The 18870-nt window shown below is 45.0% G+C and overlaps 1 protein-coding gene across 1 annotated transcript; it reads right to left on the reverse strand.

Annotated features, from left to right (window-relative positions):
- Positions 1–262: 262 nt before the first annotated feature.
- Positions 263–18765, reverse strand: Zswim3 (zinc finger SWIM-type containing 3). Its single transcript, XM_051186513.1, has 2 exons — positions 18479–18765; positions 263–2641 (listed from the first exon to the last, which is right to left on the reverse strand). The coding sequence occupies exons 1-2, from the start codon at positions 18631–18633 to the stop codon at positions 712–714; spliced, it is 2085 nt and encodes a 694-aa protein (XP_051042470.1). The 5' UTR covers positions 18634–18765; the 3' UTR covers positions 263–711.
- Positions 18766–18870: the final 105 nt, after the last annotated feature.

The raw sequence follows: 18870 nt of genomic DNA on the forward strand, positions 1-18870 counted from the left end.
AGAAATGGCTCACAGTAAAATCTAGGATTTGGGTCTCCTCCCACCCTCTTGTCTCTTTCCTGAACAGAATGAACAAGGCAACCTAACATCAACGTTGCAGGCTTAGTTGGTAGGAGGAGGGCAAAGTGGTCCATTACTTTGAATGTGATGCTCCAGGTTCTACTTGGCACCATACCCCATTAGACAATACTCAAGCTTCCCTTAAAATGAGAAAGCTTGAGGCTAACCTGGGCTACACGAGACGTCTCAAAAAACACAAAAGTGAACAAAAACAAAACAAAAAACTTTATTAACGTGAATAAAAATACATAACAGGTATTTTCTAAAGAGCAGCAACAGTCGAGGGTCACCCCCCCCCCCCAGTCTCTTTCCAGACTCACTTTGTTTTATTCTATCCTGGGCAAGGGTTCATTTCTGTAGGGGCAATGCAACTTGACCTCTGGGGCTGGGGAGGGAAGGGGGGTGGTGTGCCCTTTCATACGGAATAGCTTTGGCTTTGAACAATGAATGAGCGGTCTATAGAATGCCAAATGTAGGGCGGAAAAGGGGCGGGCTCAGAGGATGTCACAGTAGGGGCCCCTATCCTCACTTTTAACATCATCTTAACCCTTACCTAGGAAGATAGTGAATAAAATACTGACCTACAGGGTGACCCACCCACTTTGAACTTTGAAACTTCCAAGGTTTGGAGAGTGCACTAGTACAGACGCTTCAGTCGTGAACCATGGCTTCAGCAAGAGGAAAGCTGTCCCCTTCCTCTAGCTTTCCCCAGAGGAAAGGGAGGCACCCCACGTCTTTGAAGTCAACTGGCTGCTGACTGGACTCAGGCAGCTGATAGGGGCCAGCCCAGATGTCCACAATCTTGCGCAGGGTGGAACAGCGCTCCTCCAGCTCTGGCCCCTCAGTCTGCATTAGTAGGTTTGCCAGCTCCCTGCTCAGGTCCTGAATCATGTGGTTCTGACCCTGCTTTTCAGGCTGATCTGTGTTTGGGATTATTCCACGGTCTTGGAGCTCCCCATTGGGTCCAAGGAGGTGCTGGTATTTCTTCTGCCACCGGCAGCACACCATGGCTTCTCCTACTGGCTGCTGGCTGGTATGCAATAGGGCCAAAATGTGCCGACACGGCAGATGGTAGCACTGTTGAAAAGAACAGCTGCAGCTACTGCCATCTTTGCTCACCTGGTGTGAGTCTTCTAGCAGTTTAACAGCTACCGAGGAACCAGCCACGTCCACCAGGTGGGTGGAATTCTGTACCACCTCCCATTCATTATGGCACAGCTTGTAGGCTAGTTCACAGCCACTTTGGTGCAAAATGTCTAGCATGCCACTCTTGCAGGATTGATCCTGGAGCTGTAGCAATTGAGACTGCTCTGAGTCTGACTTGGTTTCTTCCACAGGGAGCCTGGTGACATTCCCTCCACAAGTTCTAAAAGGCTTCTTGGGCCTTGGTGGCGTGCTTGGGAGCTGAGTTCTTTTTAACTTGGGGGAATTTGTGGGCAAGCTCTTCAGACCTTTGGTATTAAAGAAGTCTATGTAATCCACAAAGTGAAGGATACACTCCAGTAGGGACTGCTGCTCCCGAAAGAGGCTTGACACCTTACTGGTGACTATGTCCAAGCTGTCCATGTATGTGTTACATGCATGCAGGCCCTTCCTCACATGCATGTACCATAGCAGTTCACAGGAGAACCAATGGGCCTGGAGGAACCTGAAGAGCTCCTCATCCAGTAGGGCTTGCGACATCTGACAGAGATTTTTTAGGCTTGCATCAGAAGAGACAAACACAGCCTCCCGAAGAGCTTCCTTCATGAGCCTTTTAAAAGATGCATTTGCAGAGCTTTGATGTAACTTCTTCTCTAAGAGTCGAGTAGTATGATAGATAGAAAGGAGGATACGGGCAGCAGGGAAGATCTCCTGAAGAATAGCTTGGTGAGGGAATGAAGGGTCCACAAAGACCACCTTGACCTTGGGCCAATCAGAGTTGAATTCTGTAAAGATATTGAGCATCTTGGCCACAGAGGGGGCTGTCTCAGTCTTGAGCACAGCGAAGTGTACCACTCGACTCTCTCGCTCTTTGTTCTCCACCAAGAAAGCATACAGAATATGGCCCTGGCTATTCTCCACCCGGTGCAGCAAGAGATTCTCTGGGAATCGGGTGAATAAGTCACTCATCTTGCTGCTCTGGAAGCTGAGCCGGTCCAGGTCTTGGCTAGTCCCCACACTGAAGGAGGCCATTGAGCCCTCATCTACTGTAAGGAAGTTTTTCATCACTTTTGCTATCTTGGCCAAATCGGAAGGACTGATGCCCTTCTGCTCTGGATGTGAGGCCAGGTGTGTCTTCTCTAGGCAGAAAGATGATGGTTCTACTGGGGGCTTCTTTGCGGCATCAAGGTCTTTCTTGATGCTGAGCGGCACCGGCTGGAGTTTATGCAGACACGATGCCTTCTGCAGCTTGCCAGCAGGGGCTCCTCCAGCAGCGTTAGAGTCAACATGTATGTGCTGGGTATTCAGTTCACTGATAAACAGTCTATCTAATTTCTCGTTGTACTGCAGGAGCAGGTATGCTGGGCACCTGTCCACCTTCCGTGTTCTCTTCCTGTTTGACTGCGTCCGAATACAGACAAATTTCACTTGCACATATCTAGGGAAGGTAGAGGTGACAATGAGAAAAGCGCTGGCTGCCCCTTTACCCTGACTATTGTTTCCCAGAGGCTACAAGGGGAGGGGGGACACACACTAGAGGCTGAGTCAAGTCCTTTGAACCCTGGCTGTCAACGGGAAGCTGTTTAACTGTGGGCAAGTCGCTTCTCCTCTGTGGATACGGTATGGCCATTATAAAATGAGACAACCTCATTACGGTTATCATAAAGACTAAATGAACCACAGATGAAACACTTAGCCCAGAGCCTGCCTTGGCCTTTTGTTTATGTTAGAGCTAAAGCTAGCTGCTTTTATAGCTCCCATGCCCTGGGAACATTTAGTGGGGATGTCTCCCAGTGCCAGGACTAAACCATTCCTCAGTGTATTCCTAGCACCTAACACAATGCTGCCCCTTCAGCAGATGCTTATCAGTGATATAACAGGTGAGTGAATCACAGACCACCAGTGGGTGGGATGGGTCACGCCCCTGCCTCCTCAGGGAGTGGCCCAGCTGTAAAACCGAGGGAGAGGGGGGAAAATCTCAGCCTCTAGCACAGCCTGGAGCTCCACCCATACTTTTCCAAACACTCCCATCCAGCTGGTCCAGTTTGCCCACCCTGTGGGGCAAGCTTTGGAAAACAGGATATGTCAGTCTTATGATAACAGGGTGGAGGGGCCTGGGGCTGAGAATGTCTGTGTCTGTAGTGAGCACAGTGTAAGGGTGGCGCCATCTCTAGTTTTGGTTGGGAAGGGCGTGGGGCAGTCCAGCAGGATGGCAAGGCCAGCAAGTGAGCACCACTGAACCTTAGCTTCCCACTCTTCTCCACCTTGTTTGTGTTTTAGAATGACAAACTGCCCACAGCTTCCTGTGTCACTAGGAAGTGTCTTCTGGCAGCTGCTTATGCTTGTACCTTTCTTTGGATGACCCTCCTGCCTTTCATCTCAAAGTTTAGTCATCATTTGGGATACATAAAACCATCATCTTTTCTAGAAAGCTGGGCCCTACCTTTCTGCTAGCTCAATATTTTAGGCTAACTCTAGTTATTAGATTATATTGACTTGCTGTGTATTTAGTGATGGTTTTGGGGGGGCACTGCCAACTACAAAGCTCGTTTTACTATTCCTGGTTCTATTAGCATATGCAGCCAGCCCTGGTGGAGTCCTGGGCATTTTAAAAATTCTTCCTTCTTATCCAATTTCCCAGCTTCCTTTTTCTTGGGGGGGGGGAGAGGAAGGGTTTGAGCAAAATAGGGCCTCACTTCATGACGGTCTTCCTGCCTTAGCCTATAAAGTGCTGGGACCTCAGGTACCACCCTGCCCAAAATCTTCCTCCCTCCTTTCCTTTTTTGTCATGCTAAGGATCAAACCCAGGGTGTGCACAGCCTGTTATCTACTATGTGAACAAATCTTTGAAATGCTTTCCTACCAGTGCTAAATGCACGAAGACTATGTGCCAGGCCCTAATGTCTCACTTTACACCAGCTAGAATTCTAGTGTCATCTCCATTTTACAGAGAGAAACAGGCTTAAGGATGAGAATCTAGCATTTACTCTTCCAGACAACACTAGCACATCTGAGGATTGAGCCAAGTTTGTATGTCTGTAGCCTAACTAGTTATATTATTTTGCCCATGTTCCTTAAAAAACATTCCTGTCTCTGAGTTCTCTTTTTTATCTTCCTCATTTGGCCCTTACCACATCGATTAGGTTCAACAATCCTCTTCTAGATAGATCTCTAAACAAGGGCCCATGAGAGGCTCAATAAGTAAAGATGTCCAGAGACCAAAAGGTGGAGAGAACAGACTTCACAAAATTGTCCTTTGAGCTATATACATTTGTGCCCCACCCTCCACACCAATACCTAAAATCTAATTCAGTTAAATTGAGTATGGAAGCTCATTCCTGAAATCCCAGCACTTGGGAAACTGAGGTAGAGAGACTGACACTTGTTTGACACTAGCCTGGGTTACATAGGGAATTCTGGGCTAGTCCAGACTAGAAAGCAAGACCCTGTTCTCAAAAAACAAAACAATTATCGAGGGCTATAGCTCAGTGGTAGAACCCTTACCCCAGTTGTGCGAAACCCTAGGTTTAATCCCCAGTATATAGCCCAAAACAAGAAACAAAAGAATTTGTGCTTGTATGGAATATATGCCAACACTTCCCTTGTCACTAATTACCAAACAATATAGTGTAATGACTATTTACATAGTATTTAGTATTATAAGTAATCTAGAAATGAAAGTATGAAGGGTGTAGGGCATATGTAGGTACTATGACATGTTATATAAAAGGCTTGAGCATCCATTGATTTTGATGTGTGTGTGGCATCCTGGAATCCACCCCCGACACTGAGGGACAACCACAGATATATTTAACCCAAAACTGTTGCTTGTCAACTCTACATCCTCCTGTTCTTTTGACACACAACAAGCCAGTTTTTATCCAGGTTGCCATTCCTCCCCAACATGACTTCGTGCTTAGAGTAGCTGTTGCTATTGCCAATTAAGGTAATCTTGTGAGGACTGGATATGGACACTTGCCCAATTATGGAGAAAGAACCATGGTAGGAAATGGCAGGAAACCAAGGAAGAGTTTTCTCTTGGATGTGGCTTCCGCATCTGTGTCACATGGGGAGTTGTCCTGAATGTCACAAGCTTGAGGACATGGAAAGGACAGATGCAAGAAGTCTGGCTAGCAACACAATCACATTTATTTGGAGGCCCGCTCTGGGCTACGTATTAGCAACTCAACCACTTTAAATCACAGCCGTTAGTTAATTGAGGGCAAAAGGATCCAATAAACAGTGTGCAGTAGCACATGACTCTTTCCAGCACCCGGGGACTGAAGCAGGAAGATTGCCAGGGCCATCTTGGGCTATGTAGTTCATAAAACAAATAATTCAATCCCCCTCCCTCGACACACCCAAAACAAAACAAAACCCAAAACTACTGCAGACATTTCATAGAAATAGAAAAAAATCTAAACGATCTGAATGGAAGTTTACCTTAAAAACGGAGACTACAGACAGGTGGTGGTGGCGCTCACCTTTGTTTCAGCACTTGGGAGACAGAGGCAAGAGGATCTCTAAGTTTAAGGCCAATCTGGTCTACAGTGCTAGTTCCAAGATAGCCAGGGCTATATAGAGACCCTGCTTAAAAAACAAAACAAAACAAAAAACCCCAAAAAACAACGAAGTTGGGACTGAGGAGACTCGGTACTTAAGAGCACTTGTTCCTACAGAGGACTTAGGTTTATGCTCATACATACATGTAGAAAAGTCACTCACCTAAATAAATAGTTTTAAAATTTGAGACTACAGGACATAGGGAGCTGGCTCAGTCAGTAAAGTGTAAACATGAGATCCCGAATTTGATTCCTAGCACTCATGCAAAACAAACAACAATCCTCCCCCAAACAAAAACAAAAAACCAAAACTGCTAGATATAGTTGTATGTAGCTGTAATTCTGATGATGGGGAGCTAGAGACATGACCATCCCTAGGGGATTGCCAGCCAGCCAGTCTAGCCCAATCACTGAACTTAAGGTTCAGCAAGAGACCCTGTCTCAAAACAAAATAAAAATGGAGAGGATCAACCTGTAACCCCCACAATTAGCATCATACGAGTGTATGAGTACCTGTGCACATGCATAAATAAGCACACACATATAAATACACAAACACACTGCAAGTACATATACAGACAAGTATACACACATAAATCTAGATTTTTAAGGCACAGTGATGCATGCCTCTAACTAAACACTCTGAAATGTGAAGCAAGAGAAATAGAGTTGGAAGCCTGTGAGCAAGAGCCTGTCACTTGGCCAGGTGGTGGTACTCACCTTTAATCACAGCAGAGGCGGAGGCAGAGGCAGGCGGATCTCTGTGAGTTCAGGCCAGCCTGGGCTACAGAGTGAGTTCCAGGACAGCCTCTAAAGCTACAGAGAAATGCAGTCTCCACAAAAAGACATAGTATGTACTCACCCATATATGGAGTTTAGACATAGAGCAAAGTTACCAGCCTACAATCCACACAGCTAGAAAAACTAGGAAACAAGGAGGACCCTAAGAGAGATATACATGGTCCCCAGAGAAGGGGGAAGGGACAAGATCTCCCAAGCAAATTGGGAGCATGGGGGGGGGGGGAGGAGAGAGGGAATTAGGAGAACAAGAAGGGGAGAAGAGGAGGGGAGAAAGGGCATGAGGGAGTAGGAAAAATGAGTCAGGGAAAGAATAGAGGAGAGGAAGAAAAGAGACACCATAACAGAGGGAGCCATTAAGGTTTAAAGAGAGATCTATAAGGATGACCCCAACTAACAATCTAAGCAATAGTGGAGAGGCCGCCTTAAGTGCTCTTCCCTGATAATGAGATTGATGACTACCTTATATGCCATCCTAGAGCCCTCATCCAGTAGCTGATGGAAGCAGAGGCAGATACCCACAGCTAAACACTGAGCCAACTCCTGGAATCCAGTGGCAGAGAGGGAGGAGTGATGAGTAAAGGGGTCAAGACCAGGCTGGAGAAACCCACAGAAACAGCTGACCTGAACAAGGGGGAGCTCATGGACCCCAGTCTGATAGCTGGGAAACCAGCATAGGACCAACCCAGACCCCCTGAATGCAGGTGTTAGGAGGCAGTCTATGGGGCCGTATTTATCCCTAGTATACAAATGGACATTGGGAACCCATTCCAAATAGAGGGATACTTTCTCAGCCTAGACACATCGGGGAGGGCCTAGACTCTGCTCCAAATGATATGACAGACATTGAAGACTCCCTGTGGAAGGCCTCACCCTCCCTGGGGAGCAGAAAGGGGATGGGATGAGGGCTGGGAGGGAGACAGGGGAGGAGGGGAGGGTGAGGGAACTGGGATTGACATGTAAAACAAACTTGTTTCAAATTTAAATAAAAAAATATCAAAAATAAAAACAGCCCCTATCTCAAAAGCCAAAAACCAAAACCAACCAACCAAAAGGGAAAAGATCCTGTCTCTCTCAGACAGACTGACTGATAGAGTTGGGTATTTTAGCACAAACCTGTAACTCAGCACTCAGCAGGCAGAGGTAGGAGGATTCTTAGAAACTGGAGGCCAAGCAGGTCAACACAGCTAGCCAGGGCTATGTAGTGAGAACCTACCTTAAAAAGAACTAGAACAAGCAAGAGACAGAGTACTAGTTGATTTTTGTCAACTTGACACAAACCCAGACACATCTAGCAAGAGTGAAGTTTTTGTTTGTTTTTGGAAAGGGAGTCTCTCTGTGTAGTCCTAAAGATTTTGGGACTTGATATATAGAGACCAGGCTGGCCTCAAACTCACAAAGCTCCACCTGCCTCTGCCTCCTGAGTGCTGGGATTAAAGGAGTGAGCCAACACACTGGGCAAGGAAGAGAGGATCTTAATTGAGAAAATAACTTCACAAGACTGTAGGCAAGCCTGGGGTACGCTTTGATTAATGATTGAAGTGGAAGGACCACATGTGCTGTGAACACTGCCTCCTCTGGGCAGGTGATCCTGTATGGTATGAGAAAGCAAGCAGGCCATGAGCAAGCCAGTAAGCAGCATCCCTCCATGGCCTCTCTATCAGCTCCTGCATCCATGTTCCTGCCTCGAGTTTCTGTCCTGACTTCCTTCAATGAGAGACTGTAACTGGAAGCTGTTCCCCCCACCCCAAGTTGCTTTTGGTCATGGTGTCTTATCATAGCAATAGAAACCTAACTAGAGGTTAAGAGTGCTTGACACTTAGGCATGAGAGCTGGAGTTCAGATCCCAGCACCCATGTACTAAAAATTCCAGTTCAAGGGATCTCAGGTAGCTTTCTGTAATGTGAGATGTCATTCTGTAAATATGTTTCTCGAATTGGTTAATGAATAAAGCACTGTTGGCCAATAGGAAAGCAAGATAGGTGGGACTAGGAGACAAGGACTACAGAGGAAGAAGTAGGGAGGAGATTCAAGGACCAACTGGGTAGTTTGCTGGGCCCTCTCTCTGGTAAGATAATACCATGTAGAAATACTTAGATTAATAGAAATGGGTTAATATTTAAGACAGAGCTAGCCAATAAGAAATGCTAGTAACAGGCTAAGAGCATTATATCTAATACAGCATCTCTGTGTGTTATTTGGTACAACCTGGCTGGCGGGAAACTTACTCATAACATTTCTGGCTTCAGCACATGTATAGGCACAAACATACACACATACACATACACACACACACACACACACACACACAAGCACACACATATATTTAAAACACCAACTCAAACAAACACTAAAACCAAAACCAACTTTGTTTTCTTGTTCCTGGTACAATGTACAACTTCCCCAAATCTACAATGATTCTCAATTAACGTTTTGTTTTACAAAAATATTTCTGGCCTTTATCAAGCTTCCTAGGGTATAATTCCTCTCTTCAAGGTCATAGCACTCTGTAGATTTCAGTCTCCACTTGGTCACTTCATGAGGCTGGTGGCTCTCCATCATTACTTTTAGGGACTTCACCAGTCCTTCCACTCTTGAGAGCTGTGTGCATGCAATTTCAGTTTCCTTGGTTTTATCTGCATTGTGTTTATTTGACGCTTAACACTTATTCATCAGCTACATACTGTCAATGATATCAAGGAAACTACAGGACCAAGTAGGAAAGAATAGCCAAGTAGAGATGAATTTATAAATGATTAATTAGCTTACTGGCAAGATTTTTGTTCTGTTTTTTGTTTTTTTTTTGAGACAGGGACTCACTGTGTAGCTCTGGTTGTCGTTCCTGGAGCTCACTCTGTAGACCAGGCTGGTCTTGAACTCAGAGATCTGCCTGCCTCTGCCTCCCGAGTGCTGGGATCAAAGGTGTGCCTCACTGTGCCTGGCTTACTGGCAATTATTTTTATGTCACTACTTTTGCTGTGACACAGCCTTGTCACTCTGATAGCAATGGTCCAGTTCAAAGGTGTGTGTTAAGGATTAATGTCTGTGCAGTTCTTAGCAAAGAACCTGGATTATGTAATGCTGGACAGTGTCTGAAAATGGTAGTTACTGAACTGAACAGCAATGGAGAGAGGGCCATCGAAGCACATCATGCACTCTGAAGAACATGAACACTCAAACAGAGGAGCTGGGAGGAGCTCAGTCTGAAAACCCATAGACTTTCTCACTGTCTTGGTAGGGTGTTAGAGAAAAATAAAAGCCAGGAGGTGGTAGCACATACCTTTAATCCCAGCACATGGAAGGCAGAGACAAGCAGATTTGTGAGTACAAGACCAGCCTGGTCTACAGAGCAACTTCTAGGACAGCCAGGGATACACAGAGAAACCCTATCTTAAAAAAAAAAAAAAAAAAAAGAACAAACAAAACAAACAAAAAACAAAAAACAAAAAACAAAAAAAAAAAAAAAAAAAGAAAAACTGAAGTTTTGATATATTTGTGATATTGTGAAAAATATATTTGGTCTTTGTTCTGCGTCCTGGTACATATGCCCTGAACTGTTTTGACTTCTCAAATAAGAAGTATCTTCATGCAGGCCAATGAAGGATGGAGACTACTCCCTGGAAACATCGGGGCAGAAATTGTTACAGGCCAAGGTGTCCACATACTCACCGACAAAAAAACCCAGCTCTCCTGCAGTGCTTGGTGGCAGGTGCTTGGGATCCCAGCCCTCAAGAGGCTGTGAAGAGGGCCCCTCAGATTCAAGTTCAGCTTGCTTTACACATGGAGCTCCAGGCCTATCTCAAAAGGCAAGACCCTATCTCAAAAGCAAAACCAAACAAAACCCAACAAAGACAAAACAAAACAGCTTTACTTACTATAAAAAGAATGTTAATAAATGATAACCAGTCAAGGAAAAGTCAAAGTTTTTTTTTTTTTTTTCCTTTACAAACTGCTACTATGACCTACAAAAAGGATTTCTTACAAAGATAGGTCTGAAGAAGTTTTTATTTATGTTTGTTTTTTTGACACAGGGTTTCTGTGTAGTCCTAGTTGGCCTGGAAGTCTCTATGTAGACCAGGATGGCCTTGAACTCACAAAAATCTGCCCATTTCCCTAGCACTGGAGTTAAAGGTGTGTACCATCACACTTGGCTGAAGTTTCTATTCTTACATTCTTGGCCACAATAAGCCCTTTAAGAGTTTTATTTTCTTTTTTGGTTTTTCAAGACAGGGTTTCTCTGTATTGCTTTGGAGCTTGTCCTGGAACTAGCTCTGTAGACCAGGCTGGCCTCAAACTCAGAGAAATCCGACTGCCTCTGCCTCCCGAGTTCTGGGATTAAAGGTGTGCACCACCAATGCCTGGCTCCTTTAAGAGTTTTCTAACCAGAGAGCTAGTGAAATGGTTCAGGATATAAGAATAAGACACTTGCTAAGCCTGACAGGATATAAGAATAAGACACTTGCTAAGCCTGACTGCCTGAGCTTGATCCCTGGGACCCACATGGGGGAAGGAGAGAAATGTTTTCCCAAAAGTCATCCTCTGACCCCCACATAAACAGAATTAAAAAGAATTTTCTAATTTACACACTTACACACACGAGAGAGAGAGAGAGAGAGAGAGAGAGAGAGAGAGAGAGAGAGAGAGAGAGAGAGAGAGAGACAGAATTTTAGTATGAAGCCCAGGCTGGACTTCAATTTATAATGATCCTCTTTCCTTGGCCTCTTGGATGCTGGGATTAAAGGTATGTGTCACCATGCCAGGTTTTGATTTTATTTTATATTTCTAGTTAATGTATAAAAGACTGGGTTACACTATGCCATTTTCATACATATGCATCATTGTATGTATCATATTGATTTTATTTATATATGCATTTACTAGTGTTTTTGATGCTGTGTCTTATACTGTAGTCCAGGCTAGCCTAGAAGTTGCAGTGATTGCCTGTGTTAGCCTTCCAAGTGCTGTATGTACAGCTGTGCACACTGCACCTGGTTTAGGTGGGGCTAGAGACGACACACGGAGCTTTGTGCATGCGAGGCAAGCACTCTATCAATGGAGCTACATGCCCAGGCTGCTTCTGCCTTTTCATAGATAAAGGTCTCGATCTTAGTTTTGTTTTCTGCAGTGCTGAGCATTTAGCTAGTCCCTTATGAGTGTCAGCCCAGTGTTCTACCACTCACAGCTCATAAACGATAGTAGCCTTTTCCTTCTCTCTGAAACCCAGGGCATTGCACATGGAAGAGCCCTGCCTTACCATGGCTCCTCCCTGGTTTTTGAGACGGACTCTTACTGTGTAGCCCAGGCTGTCTTTGAACTCATATTGCTGAGGCTGGCCTCAAACTCATGGCAGTCTTCTAGTCTGAGTGCTGGGATTATAGGCCTGTGTCAGTGCTGGCTAGATTCTACCCCACCTACCTACGGCCGACTACAGTTACAGCTTCAGCAAATAGTCACAGATCCAGATGCTATGTTTTCTTATTTTTCAACAAACCCTCTGCTGGGTGTCCCCCCACTCTCAGGTCAGGGATCAAGCCAGGGCCATGCACATGCTAGGTTAGGTAAACATTCTACCTCTCAGCTACTCCCCAGTCCACCTCCTCATTTTTTTTTTTTTTTTGGTAAGATTTACGATTAAGATTAGAAAGATGACTAAGTGGTTAAGAGCACTCGCTGCTCTTTCAGAGGACTCAGGTTCAATTCTTAGCACCCACATGGAAGCTCTCAGCTGTAACTAGTTGTAGGGAACCTAATACTCTCCTATAGCCAGCCTTCATGGGTGCTACCTGCATGAGGTACACAGAAATGTACCCAGGCAAACATACAAAAAAAAAAAAAAAAAAAAAAAAAAAAATCTTGTTTTGCTTTGTTTCTCAAGAGAGGGTTTCTCTGTGCAGCCCTGGCTGTCCTGAAACTTGCTCTGTAGATCACACTGGTCTTGAATTCACAGAGACCCACCTGCCTCTGCCTTCAGAAAGCTTGGAGTAAAAGCGTGTGCAATTCAGGCTGGAGTGATGGCTTCCCTTCCAGAGGACTGAGGTTCAATTCCCAGAACCCACATGGCTGCTCACATCTGTCTATAACTCCTTTTTCAGGGGATCTGACACCCTCACACAGACATACATGCAGGTGAAATATCAATGTAAATAAAATATAAGTAAATATTTCTCTTCTTTTTGCCAGACAGGGTTTCTCTGTATTGTTCTGGAGCCTGTCCTGGAATTTGCTCTGTAGACCAGGCTGGACTTGTACTCACAGAGATCCACCTGCCTCTGCTTCCTGAGTGCTAGGATTAAAAGCGTGCACCACCAACACCCAGCATAAATAAATAATGTTTAAAAAAGTGTGTGCCACCACATCATCCAGCCTCAATTTTTTAAATATTTATTTTTAGTTATGTACATGTCTGTGTATATGTACGTACATCTGAGTGCAGTGCTCCTAGAGCCCCTCTGAGGCATCAGAAGCCCCTGCAGTTGGAGATATAAGCAGTTGGGAGCTGCCTGACAACGGTGCTGGAAACCACATTTGAGTACTCTTGCAAGAGTACTTAGCTGATGAACCACCTCTCCAGCCTCACCTCATTCTATAAAGGATAAAACTCTGCTGTGGAGGGTAAAACGCTTAACCTTTAACCCATATGTCAGCTTTTCCTGTTGAATTGTACGTACACCTGCCATATATACACTATCCACACACCATCTGTACTATTATTTTCAAATAAAAATTTATTTGTTTTATCTGTAAGAGTGTTTGTTTTCATGTATGTCTATGCATCATGGGCATGCTTGGTGCCTACGGAAGCCAGAAGAGGGCATCAGACACCCTGGAACAATAGTTAGACTGCTGTGAGCCATCATGTGGGTGTCGGGAATTAAACCCCGTTCCTCTTGAATGAATATATTTGTATAAGTATTTATTATTAAAATCATCTCCCCACTAAGTATATAGGAACACCTGTTAAATTATTCTTAAAAACACTCTTAACACCTGCCTATCAATTCCTCTAACACAATGAGCTCTACACACAGCTGGTTTGCCATACATGATCCAAAACATTCAATAGTGTGGTGGCGCATGCCTTTTATCCCAGTTCTCGGGAGGCAGGGGCAGGCAGATCTCTGAATTCGAGGCCAGCCTGGTCTACATAACAAGTTCCAGGGCATCCAGGGCTACACTATAGAGACTCTGTCTCAGAAAAAAGAACTCTAGCGGAGCCAGGCATGGTGTGGGAAGAGGCAGGAGGATTCTTCAAACAAGCAAGCAGACAGCCAGACAAGGTGACTCACATTTGTCATCTCAGTACTTGGAGGCAGGTAAAGTATCACTGCACGTTCAAGCAAGGCCAGGCTTGCTTAAGGGCGAGATCCTGCCTCAAAAATCAAACAAAAGACATAACCAGCAGTCCGTGTCTCTGCTGAGGATGAAGGTCAGTGTTGCTCATGAATTCTGCGTTAGTCTAATACTGCCTTACAGTGCACTCATCTTTGTACCCGTGCTAATGCCTGGCCATTAGACATTAGAGAGGTCCTACAGCCAGCAGTTAAAACACCACAAAGTGTGAGTTGAACACTCACACTGCCTTAGCTGTGTGCCATCCTTACCCGTCTCCCTGCTCCGACTTGCTCCCACCTTCCTATCCCTGCTTTGGACACACACATTTCAGACAACCTCCCCACCCCCACCCCAGCTCAGACCCAGTAAAGCTTTAGGGTGAGAGTGCTTTGGCTTGCTACTTTCTTCTTCCGGGTCATCGTTACTGCAATCCTCACAACTGCCCTCCTCTTTGACACCCTCTCAATCATGTCCAATTCAGGCAATCAGGTCTTCAAAGAGCAGAGGCGACTGGGAGGCTGGGAGCTAGGGACAGGAGGGTGTGTACACACATGTGTATGTTCATGTATGTGCATGTATTTGGAGGCCAGAGGTCAACACTGGGTATCTTCCTCTATTGCTTCCCGCCTTACCCTGACTGGCGTGCAGCAACTTAATTTCTAAACCAGGTGCCTCAAATGTCTCTGGAGTGCTGAGAACAGAGGTATGGGTCACTATGCTCTGCCTTTCTACCTTATTCTCTGAGACAGGGTCTCTCATTGAACGGGAGAATTCTAGGGATCCACCAGTCTCTGCCCAACCAGCGCTGGGTTACAGAAGCACACACCAGTGCCCAGGCTTTACACAGAGCAGGTCATCTGAACTCAGTTCCCTATGCTTGTGTAGCAGACACTTTATAGACTGAACCACTTCCCTAGCCCCTATTTATGTTATTTAAACCACAAAACTTGGGGTTGGAGAAATGGCTCAGAAGTTAAGAATACTTGCTGCTCTTCCAGAGGACCTGACTTTAGCTCGTAGTATACATATTGGGTAGTTTTCAGCTGACTGTTAAACTACAAGTCCAGAGGATCCCTACGTCCTCTTCTGGCCTCTACACATGCACACAAATATACATAAAAATTAGTCTTTAGTGGGCTAGCGAGATGGCTCAGCGGTTAAGAGCACCAACTGCTCTTCCGGAGGACCCAGGTTCAATTCCCAGCACCCACACGGCAGCTCACAACTGTCTCTAACTCCAAGATCTGACATCCTCATACAGACATACATGTAGGTAATACATTAATGTAAATAAATAAATTATAAAAAATTAACTTTAAAAGATTTAAGATTAAGAGCTGAGCAATGGCGGCTCACAACTTTAATCTCAGTATTCAGGAGGCAGAGGCAGGCAGATCTCTGTGAGTTTGAGCCCAGCCTGGTCTACAAAGTAAGTTCCAGGACAGCCAGGGCTACACAGAGAAACCCAGTCTTAAAAAAAACCAAACCAAACCAAACCAAGAATTTAAGATTCAAATAAACCCCTAATGTTTTTAACTAAGTCTCTATCGTTCTATCTCTATTAATAGACTCAGGAGCCAGATGTTGGGGTGAAAATCAGCTAGCTCAGAGGCAGAGAATGGACCCAGCTGCTTCCTCCTCCACACTCCTCCCAGAAAGAGACGCTTTCTCCTATGCCATCTGAGACAAAATACCTCCCTTCTATTTCCTGTGTCTCTCTCCATCCTCCCGACTTCCTCTTACTCTCTATGGTTTTTTTTTTTTTTTTCCTGTCAACCTGGTGTGTGCTCCTCTTGACCTATGGTTGATTTTATTTAATCCCATTTATAATATTCAAGCAGAAAGCTCCTGGATTAAAGGTGTGTGCTAGGCCTGAGCCACACCAGAACTAGAAACAGGTTTTTCCAGTAAATAACACAATCTGGGGGTTCATAGTGTGATCAAATATCCTGCAAAACCCTAAACTCATAATTTTTTTTTTTTTTTTTTTTTTGGAGCAGCAAACAGAAAACTAAATTCCTGCAGCACCCATTTCCCTAAATCATGCTTGACACTTGATAAGTCATTTATTTAACAATCATTAAGGCCTACTATGCTGGATGCTGGGATAACCTGCTTGCAGGAGAACACAGCAAGGTATCACCACAAACATGGAGTTCAGGCATCTCAGTCATGGAAAGCACTTGCTGACAGATTGCAACTGACCTGACCTCACCTTCTGCCATGACAGCAGCTCAGTTTCTCCAACATGCCCTCTTCTTTACAAAACTGTGTTCATTCCTATGGCTACTTCTCATTAAACTCCTCTCTGTCACTTGGAAATTAACCACACATCCCTTATTCTTAGCCTCTATTAATTCACAGGCCCGGGAAAAACTCTCATTTTAGTGTGAGGCCTTGCCTCCTGCTTTTCATTATTTGTTTCTTTTTTCCTTGTAACTCACTCTCTCTCTCTCTCAGAGGGGGAGACAGGATCTCTTTTTGCAGCTCTGGCTGTCTTGGAACTCCCTCTGTAGACCACGCTGGCCACAAACTCAGAGATCCACCTGCTTCTGCCTCTCCAGTGCTGGGATTAAAGGTATGAGCCATCATGCCTGATTTTTCTTTAAATAACTTTTATATTTTATTTATTTTGGTTTTTACAGAAGGATTTCACCCTATAGTCCAGGCTGGTTTGGAGTTCACTATGTATTGTGAACAATCCTCCTGCCTCATCCTCTTGAGTGCTGGGATTATAGGCAAGAGGTATGACAGCCACCTTTTGAATATCTTTTTGAAGGCATTTACCACATAGTCATGGTTTCCAGATCCCACAATATGCAACTGTTCAAATATCATATATAACACAGTACAGTGCTTGCATATAGCCTCCATACACCATAAGTCATCTCCAGATTATAATATCTACGATGATGTGAATCCTATAGAAATACTTTTATTGTATTGGGTAGGGAATAATGGCAAGGCAAAAAAAAAAAAAAAAAAAAAAAAAAAAAATCCCAGTCAGACACGGTGGGTCATGTTTGTAATCCCAGCACTTGAGAGTCTGAGATAGGAGAACTGCCATGAGTTTGAGGCTCCCCAGGCTATCTAGAGAGGGCGTGTGTCCAAAAACAGAACAAAACAAAAAAGTGTATGTGTTTGGTGAATTTTCATTTTCTATTTATTTATTTGTTTGGATTTTTCCTTTTTTATTTTTATTTATTTATTTTATTTTTTTGAGATAGGGCTCACTATGTAGTCTGGCTCCCTGGAACTCACTACTTAGATCAGTCTGGCCTTGTACTCACTGGCAGAGGCCTACCTATGCCTTCCAAGTGCTGGGACCTAAAGGCATTCACCACCACACCACATTCATTTATGTGCTATGTGCGTCATGGGAGCCCTTGAAGGCCAGGAGAGGGCACTGGAGCCCTTAGAGCTGGAGTTGAAGGTGCTAGGGTGCTGGGGTGCTGGGGACCGAACCCAAGTCCTCTGCAAGTGCAGTAAGTCCTCTTAGCCACTGAGCCATCATCCTAGCCCCATTTGTTTATTTTAGTACTTTGAGCCATACAGGTTGCAAGTCCAAGTCCTTTACCTCCTTAGGGACACTAATTCACCTTTATATGTATCCAGGAAAGGCCCTGGACTTCAGGAGAGCCAGACCGCAGTCAGGCTGCTTAGTCTGGGAAGTGCTGTCCAAACAGCTCAATCCTGATGTTCTTTGACTCAGACTTGGCCTCTATGTTGTAATTACTACTTGAATTGACTTTCAAATTGATTAGATTTCACAGTAAAATTCTGTGAACAAGCCTTCATTTTCAAAGGAGTCATTAGCTGAGTTGATTAGCTGGGATTTGCTTCTCATTTTGCCCTGTATTTTTCAGAAAACGGATTGGCTTCAGATTCATGATCCTCCTGCCTCAATCTCTCAAGCACTGGGATTATATGCATGCACTTTATCATTCTTTTTCTCCAAGTAAAACTAAAAGCTAAATTTATAGTAGTAGGTGTTTCACTTGAGCCCTAAAAGCATTTGACCTTTCAACAGCTTTTAGCTCATAAGGCCAAACAAACGAGTGAATGAACAACAACCCATAATTCTGATTCACACCCTTGCAGAGTAAATAAAGCAGGAGTAAAAGGGAAAGCCGGGCTTGGGTCAGAAAGGTGTCTGAAAACGATTGTGTCTGGAGCTTAATTGTCATTTACAAAATGAATCAACGAAAGAACGAACCAACCAACGGATGAGCACATTACTGCTTTGTAAAGGGGAGACTAATGGAGGAAATTAATAAGGCGTTTGGATCCATTCCTCAATAAGCTTTGAGCTTGAGAGCTTTGAGCTCTCAATAAACAAACGCCAAACAAAAAAACCAACAACAACAACAAAAAGTGCAGATACTGAGAATTCCAGAAAACCTGGTGAATGAAGGAGTGGGAGGAAGTGCACCTGGTGGCACAGGGCCACACCGGTGAGGTTTCCCTCGCTTTTCAGCAGGCCCGCGGCAGATGTCCTGCCGCGTGGCCCTAAGCAGCATGGCCCCATGCATGCCCTCCTCCTCCAGGAAGCCCTCCTGCCCTCCCTCCTGCCCCGCCCTTACAGGATATCCTCGCGGAAGGAGGTGCCGTGGTTGAGGTTGTGGAAGCGGACGGAGATGCAGTCCCTGACAATGAAGGAGCACCTAGTCTCCTTTTTGTAGGCGCTGAAACACTCCTTGAAGTCCTCGTAGGTCTTAAAGCAGCTGCCTAGCTCCATGGCCGGGGACTGGCCCTCACCAAAGCCCAGAATCACGCCAGCGGTCAGAGGTCACTGGGTACCGGCTGGCATGGGCCCAGGTGGGGACCCGACTGGGGGGGGGGGCCTCAGGGAGCTCGGGAGGAGCCGGAGAAGAGACCAGTTACAGCAACCTGAGGGCGACTTTGCTCAGTGTCAGAAGGGAAATGACACTCATCCCTTATTATTCAGCTCCAAGGCTCCGCCCCCTCGCTGATT

Source organism: Phodopus roborovskii, unplaced genomic scaffold, assembly GCF_943737965.1.
Source record: "Phodopus roborovskii unplaced genomic scaffold, PHOROB, whole genome shotgun sequence".
Taxonomy (NCBI): Eukaryota; Metazoa; Chordata; class Mammalia; order Rodentia; family Cricetidae; genus Phodopus; species Phodopus roborovskii.